Here is an 11,598-nt window from a genome sequence, read left to right as displayed (position 1 = left end):
AGAAAGAACGAAAGAAATGGAAGCTTTGGGAAGGGGGGAGTGCGGGAACGATTTGAAGTCACCACGGCTGTTTGTTTGGCCGAATATTTTGCCTTCATCGACGGTATCGCCGCCCTGTCGTCGCACTTCCGAACATAGGTCTTTTTGAACACAAAATTTCCCATAAGGTGTCGCATCTGTTTAAGTTAGTTTGTGCCTGTACCTATAGTCGGTACTTGAGTCGATCTTAGGCTTGAGCACGGTTTAAGATCAAAATGCGTACTATACATGGGTCTTGGTTAAGAAAGCGGCAAACTGCGCATGCGTATCTTGAGGCGTACTCAGGTACCTTGAGTCGTCATCGATCGGCGTCATTTCGCTTCAGTCCGTTTTGGTGGTTAGTTTTGTGTTTGGTTGTGTGTGTGCTTATGTCTTTTCTGTTTTGCGGAAATCTATCGTGGTGTGTATTTTTACTTCTTTATTGATCATAAACTTTATTTTATTTAATTTATACTTTTGTCAATATGAAGTCAGGTAAGTTTTTATAAAGAATTTTCTCAAAAATGTTCTACAAATTTTATATTGTAGGGAGTAAAAGGACAGCCTACACCCACAATGAGAAGCTGTTGTTGGCTACTCTAGTCGACAAACACAAAAACCTATTAGAAGATAAGAAAAATGACGCTGACACAGTCCAGCAAAAACAGCAGGAGTGGGAAAGAATTGCTGTTGAATATAATGCACAGGCAACCATGATAAATGTGAGGCGAACTGCTGCACAATTAAAAAAATTATGGAATAATTTAAAATACAGGTACCTTTTTAAAATATTCATTACTAAGTACATGATTTTAATTAATTGGATAACATAGTATTTCGATTAAAAATTTGATTTCACCCATGCCCGATAAATTCGATTGAATTCTTGGTTTGATTAATTTGTCACCTTAAAATATTTAAATTCTTATTTTTATTCTATTTTCTATATTAATCTAAAATTAAAAATGTTGGATTTAAACCGAGGGGTGTCTCACTTGGATAAAAAAAACATGTAGGTACTGCCAAAATATAATTTTACTTGCCAACATAGGTAGTAAATTAAATTTACAAGAAAGAAAAGTGGTTCTCAAAATTTAAGCGACATTTTTTTTAATTTTCAAAGTAAAATATCTCATTTATTTTGGGCTTATTTGAAAAACGGCCAAGAGAAAATATGTTTCTTTTATCGAGATCTACCAGCCCTGAAAATAGTTGCACTTATTTAAGACTCACCCTGTATAATTATAGTCGACTGCCGTAAGACTGATGCGATCTTTCAGTGAGATACTTCAACAGTATAATGTCTTTGGAGACACCCCTCGATATAAATATACAGGGTGTTTCAAAAAAACATGTGCTATCTCCCGCGGAGTGATTCCTCACATAAAATAGAATTTATTTTTTATATCAACATGGGGGGGGTGGAATTCTGTTTTGTTTCGTAGCTACAGGGGGTTAAAATCTTTTTTTCTTATTTTTTTCGATTTATTATTAATTTTCTTTCAAGTGTCGTTTAGGAATAAAATTTTAAGGGTAAAAGTAACTATAAGTGCAACCTATTTTAATGCTAAAAAACCATGATGAATGCTAAAAAATCAGGGACGTGCATATGGGTTATCACTGGAATATTTTTCTAAAAAAAAAGTCAGAAAAATTAGACCATCTAATAGTTATTAAAAGTTGTCTCTTGATATTTTTAATATATAAAAATTTGGATGTCATTAACTGGCAAAACTGTTAAATACTCATTGAATCGTCAACAAAAAATATGAAAAAATGTTCGTATAAACATGGACACAGTTTTGAAGTAACAGTTTTGATGTTAAAACTTTTAAAAAATAAGTCTATTATTTTTTTGGAATTTTCTGTAGGTAGAAAGGAAATTTATTTTTAATTAATTTTTTAAAGAAGAACGTCGCTAGATGTATATGTATTTTTTTTAATATTTTATAAAGGACATTTCAATATTTTATAAAGGACGTTTTAGCCGACCATACCAACAGCTATGGTAGGCTATTAAGATCGGCAAAAAAAAGTTTTTTTAATTTCACTCAAAATGTGTTATTTGGTTCATAAATGACCTAAATATCCGTCTGTAAAACGATAACTCAAAAACCGCTAAACCGATTTTAACCAAATTTGGCACAAAAATACTGTGACTATTAGTTTTTGGTGGGGGTGGGGGGTTGGTAAGGGTGTATGGGAGGGGGTTAAAATTTTTAAAAAATCGTAACTCCAAAAGAGATAATTGAAACTAAAAGAACTGCCTACCAACTTTTTATTAACATATTTTAGTATGGGCGGCTATACGTGCCTCCCGGCGCTAATTTCTTTGTTATACAATTACAAAATGTTAATGCCTTTTGTTTATGCATTTTAGAAACTGTCCTGATGATGGGAATAAAATTCTCGAAAACTTGACAAATTGAAAAGGTAGTTTTTTAGCCTACGTGGTGATTATTGACTGCATCCTCCTAAAATTTGAGTTTTTTCTTAACTTAGTCAGTCACGACTAAACCTGCTGTTTTTATTAATTAAAATATATTATAATGATCTAAATATCTTGATGTTAGGTATGTACACCTAACATCAGGATTATAAATTTTGATTTAAAGAATTATAAATGAAGTTAAATAAATCATTTACTAATTTTATTTTCATTTTGATAATTGCAATTAGTAAAATTGCGTTAATCTCATCAAGAAGATCGAAATCGATAAAATATTAAGATACTACTTTTTATTTTATATATTCAGCATTAAACGGTTTTTTTTAATATTCTAGTGATTACCTATATGCCCGTCGCTGGTTAATTTGTGGACAATTTTTTAGCATTAAAATATGTAGCACCTATAGTAACTTTTATCCTCAAAATTTCATTCGAATCACGAAAAGGACTTGGATGAAAATTATAATAAATCTAAAAAAATTAAGACTTGAACCCCGTGTAGCTGCGAAACAAAGCAGAATCGGACCTATGTTGATATAAAAAATAAATCTTATTTTTACGTGAGAAATCTCGTTATGAGAGATGGCACATGTTTTTTGAAACACCCTGTAAATTATTTATTAGACGTTGTATATTTTGTCATGTTAAAATTGTTCAAAAAAATCGTTTTCTTTTTGTAAAAAGTTGTAATTTACAATACTATTAACACAATAATTATAAACACAAAATTTATGTCGTTTGAAAAGGAAAGCTACAACTGAACTACGGCATCAGCGACTCCTAACTGGTGGAGGTCCTGAACCTTCAGACCAAGGGGATCCTGTAATGGAGGCTGTGAGCATCGCAGCACCACATGCACACCTGATATTGCCTTGTCCATGGGATTCGACAGGAGTCTATGAATCAACCTATGGTGAAGTGCCTCCATTAGTCTCAGATAGTGAAATACAATGTATGTTTGTTACACAATTTCCTTAAGTACTAATAGTATTCTGTAAACTACTTACACTTATTATTTATAATCGGAGCTGCAACAAGTCAGTTTCAAAAAGACTTAAATTTTAAGTCTTTGACTTAAATCATTTTCATACAAGTCAAGTAATTGTCGTAAAAACCTAAATCATTATAATGTAATTTAAATCGTTTTTATCATTTAAATCTATATTTTATCATGATTTAAATAAATCAAATCATGATTATCTGCGATTTAAGTCAAAATGACTTTAATTTAAAATAATTACCGTCAAGTCAAGACAACCAAAATGTAACTTAAGTATGTAGTTATAATTTTAATATAATTTTTTTGCAATGCTGATTCTTCTTCTTGCGGTGCCGTGCCTGTCTTCAGGCGTTGGCGATCTCCATGACTATTTCGTGGAAGAGTTCTCTATCTTCTGCTGCATGAAATAGCCTCTCCACCCCCAGACCGGTCCAGTTCCGTATATTTCTGAGCCATGACAGTTTCTTTCGACCTACCCATCTTCTACCTTCGACTTTTCCTTGAATAATCAAACGAGGAATATAATATTTGGTGCCACGCATTATGTGTCCGAAGTAGCTCACCTTTCTGGCCTTGATGGTGGTTAACAGTTCCGATCTTTGTTCAGCTGTCCAAGAACTTCCTCGTTGCTTATATGTTCGGTCCAAGAAATTTTAAGAATTCTCCGGTAGCACCACATTTCAAAGGCTTCTATTTTATTTATATTCTCGACTTTTAGCGTCCATGTCTCACATCCGTAAAGAAGAGTGGACCATATGTACCAACGTAGTGTTCGCAATCGGGTTTGCAGTGACAGATTTCTATTAGTGAGCGTGGTATTCCATTTTTTGAATGTTCTACGTGCCATTTCAATTCTTGCCTTTACTTCTTCGTCACATGTATTTTCACTATTTAGCCAGCTTCCTAAATATCTAAAATGTGGTACTTGTTCAATATTGTGTCCGTTGATTTTTATCAGGATTGGATTAATTTGTATTTTACCCACAAACATCCATTTCGTCTTCTTGATATTTATATTAATACCCCATTTGCAACTAGCTTCATGAACCCTATCTAGCAACGTTTGCAAGTCTTCCATGCTTTCTGCGACAATGGCGTTCTGCGTACCTTACGTTATTTATGATCTCGCCTCCAATTTTAACGCCTTCTATTCTGCCGGATAAAGCCTCGTTAAAGATGTTCTCCGAATACAAATTGAATAATAACGGTGACAAAACACACCCCTGTCTTACTCCTCGTTTTATTGGGATGTCATTTGTAGTTTCTTCATCGACCCTAACAGCAGCAGTTTGATCGTAGTACAAGTTTACTAAAAGGCCCATGTCATAGTTGTCTACGTTATACAATTTCAGATGCCGAAAGAGCTCTGTATGTCTGACTCGATCAAATGCTTTTTCAAAGTCGATGAAGCACACATAGATGTTCTTGCGAGATTCGCTGCACTTTTGCAACAATAGCCTCATGCAAAACAGGGCTTCACGTGTGCCTAGTCCGCTACGAAATCCAAACTGCTCTTTTCCGATGCTCTGTTCACATTTAGCATATATTCGGTTGAGGATTATTTTTAAAAGTATTTTTAACATGTGGCTCATCAGACTAATAAGCCTGAATGTGAAGCCATCACATTTACTCGCTTTGGTATTCTTGGGTAAAGCAATAAATTTCGATCTCTGCCAGTCGCCAGGTAATTTTCCACTTTGGTAAACCTGGTTAAAGAATGCTGTCAAGACAGATATACTGTCATTGTCGAGAAGTTTTATTAGTTCCGCGGGTATTTCGTCTGGTCCGGGAGTCTTGTTTGTTTTTGCCTGTTGTATGGCTTTTTCCACTTCCGATTTGAGTATACTTGGACCACATTCTGCTTCATAATCTGCCAATAGTATCTCTGGAGCTTCCCGAGTATCGTCATCAAATAGTTGTTGTATGTGTCGTTGCCGGTCTTCATTTGTCATTAATACTTGTCCACTAGCGTTGTGCAGTACTGATACCAATTTTCTCTTCTGTACACCAGAGATTTCTTTCAGCTTTTTATGTAAGTTAAAATCATCGTGTAAGCTTTGAAGGCGTTCTATTTCTTTACAGGATTCCTGAAGCCATGTTTCTTTTGCTTCTTTAATCTTTTTGCGAATTACCCGATGCGTTCGTAAGTACTGGACATGATCGTTGTTTTTATATTTTCTTCTTTCTTCCATGGGGCCTAATATTTCTTGCGTCATCCACTTCTTTCGTGCTTTTGTTTTTTTGGGTTTAATCATTTCATCTATATTTTGAGTTCTTAGTGAAACTTTGATATCCTGCCAATTGTCTTCAACGCTTTTGTTTTCAAGTGGTGTTACAATTGTGTGCATGTTGCCATTCACTTCCTGTGATAGGTTCTTTAGAAATTCAGGTTCCTTTAATATCTCCTGTTGCATTCGTGATCTTTTAATCGGTATGCTATTCTTTTTAAGCCTTATGTTTGGTTTTGAGCAAAGTAAGTTATGGTCTGAGTGCACATCTACTCCAGGATAAGTTTTTGTTGATTTAATACAGTTGCAGAAGCGCCGGTTGATTAATATATAATCGATCTGATTTCTTACAACGTTTTCCTGCGTGTGTTGGGGTGATGTCCATGTATACAATCTTCGGTATGGTAATTTATACCATGTATTCGTAATGATATATTCTTCTTCCTGACAAAACTGTACAAGTCGATTTCCTCTGGCATTGCGTACGCCTAAGCCGTATTGTCCGCTGACGTCTTCTGTTGTTTCCCTGCCTACCTTTGCATTCCAATCTCCCATGATTAAAGTGATTTCGTCCTTTTTTGTCGCTTTTAATACCTCTTTGATGTGCTGATAAAACATTTCAACTTCTCCATCGTCATGATCAGTGGTGGGGGCATAAACCTGTACAATGTTAATATTTACAGGTTTCATCGCTAGCTGTAGTAGCATTACTCTGTCCGAAAACGGCACAAAATTTCGTACAGAGTTACCTAAAGATTTGCTTATTATTATAGCCACTCCATTTTTATGAGATCCATCTCGAGTTCCCGTTGCGTATATGCTGATTGCCGATATATTATTAATTTTAGGTACAAACGGGACTAAAACCACATAAAATAAAAAGTTAATTTTCAGAATAAGGTGCCTGGTGGCGTAGAGGCACAGGCTCTCGTCTACCAATCTCAAGGTGTGGGTTCGATTCCCACACCCGGCATTTGATCAGCCGACTATTTTTATTAAAATAAAAATAGTTTGGGTACCTAGGTCGACTCAGTCTTAAATGAGTACTTGGGATTCACAATCCTGAGGTAATAATAGGCGGTTGAAGCGTAGTGCTAGCCACATTACCTTCCTTGTATACCGAACGGCTCTAGTATAGCAAGTTGTACCTTGCTACTCCCAAGGCGTTAAACGCTATATACGGGAGCAATTATTATTAATTTTCAGAATAACTACAAACACATTTTATTGTTTGATTGGCACAAGAGTTTGATTTTTTTAAACATTATTCTTTTTTTATTTCGGAATAAAAATTTAAAGCACAAACCATTTTCAAAATTACTTAAACTTTAAGTCTTAAGCCAGCTTTCGAAAAATGACTTAAAATCAAATGATATAAATCAAAAAAAGAATTATTAAGTTTTCTGTGAGCTTGCAGCTTTGCTTGTAATGTATTTATCTGTTTAGATTTATTTTCATTGTAGACCATCATGTAGTTGTAGACAATGAACCAAAAGAATGTCATCCATCCACTTCTGGTAATAGAAAAATAAACTGTACGTGGCTCAATTTTGATTTAATATATTTTTATTAGGCATAGGCAACACAGCAAAATATACAGACGATGCACCAAAGACTACCACCACCATGACAAACCCTACAGCGGTAGTTAAAACTGAAAGTGGAATTACCTCCAAACACTGCTCTAGAGTAACTGGTAAATATACAGAGTGGTCAGAACTGTATTTCGGGAACTTTGGCAGCATATTCTGCAGATAAAATAAGTAAAAAAGTCCGTATAAATGTATGTCCTAATATGCTTAGGTTCGGAGATACAGGGTGCAGAAGTTTCATTTTTATTTCGATTGTTTCTAAATAATTTCTGAAGTAACGTCAATATTTGGATGAAAATTGTTGTTTCACTGTCTTCAAAAACTATGACTCCTACTAATAGAGGGCGCCAGCTACATAATTTTAACTGGTTTAGAGAGTAATATGTTTTCGTCCATATTTGTATAAAACTACTGAGTAAGAAAATATTAATTTACTTACTTTTATGTTTTTTACGTAAAAACGGTCTCTTGGTAAAAATCGCTACGAGTAATGGTTCTCGAGATATTTGGAACCGAAAATAAACAACATGTTGACTAAATAGGTAGTTACAAAAACAACGCTTTATTGTACAAAAAGCCAAAACAGCTTCATCGACAAAGCATTCACAAAACAAAAAAGCACAAAAACAAATATACAAATATTAAAAACAAATATACAAATAATAAAAAAAGGCATACAATACAAATCAATTCAAAAAAATTTACGTCATTAAAATTACAAATAAAACATACATGGACATTACAGAACACAGGCGTATCTAGAAAATTTTACACAAGGAAAACTGTAAATGGATAAAATCATGTTATATATCATAAAATCAAGAGTTATAAAATATTAAATACTAGACCTTTAACCAGTGTGTGAGATAATCAAAATTGTTGATGATTAAACATCAACAAAAAAGTCGTTTACCGCATATAGGGCTCTCTCCAGTAAGTATGATTTCAGAGCTTTGCAAAATGCGGGAAATAATGAAAGTGACTTGATATTCGAAGGCAAATGATTGTACATTTTCTTGGCATTGTACAGTATTGAGCCCTTAACGACCATTCCTAAGTGGATAGTTGTGAGAAGGCCTTTCCGGAATAGCAGATATGTGCTTGTGGATTAAGCAAACCGATTCAAAAATAAATAAGGAAGGAAGAGTCAGTATTTTGAAATTTTTAAAGAAATTCTGGCACTGAGTTCTACTGTTTAGTCCCAATAAGTATCGAACTGCTCTCTGTTGAAGTTTGAAAATACGATCAAATTTTGTGGCGCAGCAAAACCAAACCCCAGAATGGAAGGGCATAACGAAGATGCGACTCAAAAAGAGCATACTAGACCATTCTAGAGGTTGATGAGTTAAGTTCCTTAGAAACTGATTTTAGCGCAAAACAGGTAGCGCTTAGTTTCTTTGATAAAGCTTCGATGTGCAAGTCCAATTTTAACGAGTTAAGTCCTAAGAATCTCACAGAGTCCACGACGTCAATAGTGGTGTTATTAAGTACAAAAGGTTGTACAGTAGTTTTATATGACAAAACTTTAGTTTTTGAAAGGTTGAGTCATAGGAGATTAGAATCGCACCAAGATTTAATGGTATTATATAGTGCCGTAACATCTGGGCTGTTCCAAGTGAAACTAGTATCGTCCGCAAAGAGGCAGATTTTACCGCTAATGTCTAGATTTGCAATGTCGTTGATAAACACCAGAAACAAAATAGGGCCAAGTACTGAACCCTGAGGGACACCACATTCTATAGGCTTACAAGAAGACATAGACGTATCAATCCTGACAAGCTGCCTTCTGTTGCCAAGATACGATTTAAGCCATTCGAGCGGCATATCCCTGAATCCATAGTATTGCAATTTGTTAATTAAGATATTATGATTTACACAGTCGAAAACCTTAGAGAAATCACAGAAAATTGTAGCTGTATAGTGATGGTTATTCAGGTGAGAGTATACATAGTATCATTTGTGCAACTGTTACTTAGAAATCCAAATTGATGGGTAGAAAGTAGGTACTTTATATTTAAGGAGAAAAGATAGAAGCCTTTTTTTAATCAATTTTTCAAAAAAAAAGTCCGTTATTAAACTGAAATCATAAATTTGAAATGTCTTTGGGTCAAAAGTTCAACAGAAACTGTAAAAATAAGAAGTTCCCAAATAAAAATTTGTCATTTCAGTCAAATAACTATCTACTCAACGCATGTTTATTTTTTGTCAATAATGACATGGATTGACTATTTCCATTATAAATACCTTGAGAAACGGTTGCTCGTAGCGATTTCTACCAGGAGACATTTTTTACGTAAAAATCACGGACACAATTTTTTTCACTTAGTATTTTTATACAGGTACGGTCGAAAAGTTATCACTCTTCGAAACAGTTAAAACACACATAGGTGGCGCCCCCTACAAATAGGAGTCATATTGACAACAAAATCAAATTTCTCATGTCAAAAAACTCCCAGACATCAATTTTCATCCAAATATTGACGTTATTTCATAAATTATTTGGAAAACCCCGAAATACAAATGAAACTTCTACACCCTGTATCTCCGAAACTAAGCATTTTAGGACATACATTATATTTATTTTTATCTGCATAATATGCTGCAGAAGTTTCCGGAATACATTTCGGACAACCCTGTTGTATAATATACAATATATTCCTATCTGTATTAATTAACAATAACTTTTTACGGGGCAAAAGAAATGTTAGGGTTGGTGACAAAAGAAATTAACCTACGTGTGCAGACGATGGAAAAACGTCTAGAGCAAGAAAGAGAAGTGCACATTTTAAGAATGCGAATAGCAGAGGAGCAACGACTGACAGTTATTGCAGCACAAAAGAAGGCCGAGGCAGAGGCTGAACTGGCAATGCACAAATGCAGCACAAATTAAACAAAAAACAAAATAACATAGAATAAATTCATACAATTTTAGGTTTTGTTTTAATAATTGTCACAATTTTTTAATTTTGATTTTTTTGCCTTTAGTTGAAAGTTTTCTTTCTTGTTTTTTTATCTCTTATCCTTTTCCCACAAATAATATTTATAATTAACAAGTAAGTACTATGTAATAATTTTATTAATACTAAACTGACCAGCACCTCTTTTGAGTTACTCTAATATCCTTTATTCGTCAGTCTTTATACAGGGTGAGTTTTCTACGATTTTCTCTGTGGGTCGGAAACTATTGGATCTAGAGAGTCGGTTAAATGGGAAATGAATTGCAGTTTTGTGGGGTCATAAATATGCGCATTTAGGATTTTTGAAAAAGCTTACTAAATATTTGGAAAATAACGAATTTCGGCTATTTTAAAAATGCTCCCTAATTCCATTATAATCTGTTTTAGACAAAAAGCTTTCAGATAAAAGTTGTAGATAATCACTTCCTTAATGTTGTGTTCTCATTTCTTTAACTGTGTTCTCATTTGTTTTTCTAAAGCCTGTCATTTTTGACATATGACATAAACATATGTTTTTTTTAAATGCAAACCATTTTTAAACTTTTCAGCGATATAAGCTATATATTTTTTTTGAAAAATTACCGTGGGAACAAGTACCGTATGCGATGGCTGTCAAATAAAGATCAGTCATTTTATATGTAAATTTACATAGGAAATGTCATCGATCGTCATTTCCCCGCCAACTGGACGCTGTTTTTTTTTTCGATCATACCGTACTATCACATCCAAACAAAAATATCCTATCGAAAGGCATCTAAATTGTAAGTATGAATTTTTTAAATAAAGAAAAGCGTGTGGGATTATTGGTTTAACTTTTCTTGGTCCTACATTTTAGAAGATACGCTGACCGGTGAACGTTTCAATACATGTTAGAAAAGGTAAATTTAGAGACGCGCATCAATAGAGGGGTTCCAACATGACTTTAATTATGACGCTCCCCTTCATCTTCATAATGAAAGAAATGTTAAAAATTATTTATATCGTAGTTCTGCAAATTTGGATTTAAATGATACACTCTCTTGTCCACAATACATGACCGCACCATATTTTCAAATTAATGTCCACAGTCCACAAAATAACGCAAAAATACTAATACTGCAAATAAAGAATACGGAGCTTCAACGGCGGAATAGCAACCTCGCAACAGTAGAATCTAGGAATTTTCATTCGTCCTCGAAATCCGTTGTACTACGCCGGCATATTTCTAAAACTGATGTTGCCAAACTGCTTTTTATTATTGAAAGAAACACGACTATGATATTTGTATTCCATTATAAAATTTAAAATAGTTAGCAGTTAAGCAAAAATTAAATTAAAAAAAATTAAATTAAAAAATTGACGTTAGCAAATTAAT

At 33.9% G+C, this 11,598-nt stretch overlaps 1 protein-coding gene across 1 annotated transcript; it reads left to right on the top strand.

The window, feature by feature from the left end:
- Window positions 1–425: 425 nt before the first annotated feature.
- On the top strand, window positions 426–10,177 carry LOC115885905 (myb/SANT-like DNA-binding domain-containing protein 3). The gene is made up of 6 exons (XM_030904933.1): window positions 426–513; window positions 568–793; window positions 3,214–3,419; window positions 7,159–7,212; window positions 7,269–7,391; window positions 9,987–10,177. The coding sequence occupies exons 1-6, from the start codon at window positions 504–506 to the stop codon at window positions 10,175–10,177; spliced, it is 810 nt and encodes a 269-aa protein (XP_030760793.1). The 5' UTR covers window positions 426–503.
- The last annotated feature ends 1,421 nt before the right edge of the window (window positions 10,178–11,598 follow it).

The sequence above is a fragment of the Sitophilus oryzae genome, unplaced genomic scaffold (assembly GCF_002938485.1).
Source record: "Sitophilus oryzae breed Bouriz unplaced genomic scaffold, Soryzae_2.0 scaffold_465_pilon_pilon, whole genome shotgun sequence".
NCBI classification, from domain to species: domain Eukaryota; kingdom Metazoa; phylum Arthropoda; class Insecta; order Coleoptera; family Curculionidae; genus Sitophilus; species Sitophilus oryzae.
Note: the sequence above shows the minus strand (reverse complement) of the source record. Positions and strands in the feature narration are given on the sequence as shown.

What these genes read in the sequence shown, in the direction of transcription:
- LOC115885905 (XM_030904933.1), top strand. An exon ending in CTCAGATAGTGAAATACAAT is followed by an intron (nt 3,420 to 7,158) that starts GTATGTTTGTTA and finishes TTTTCATTGTAG; the next exon opens with ACCATCATGTAGTTGTAGAC. An exon ending in ATGTCATCCATCCACTTCTG is followed by an intron (nt 7,213 to 7,268) that starts GTAATAGAAAAA and finishes TATTTTTATTAG; the next exon opens with GCATAGGCAACACAGCAAAA.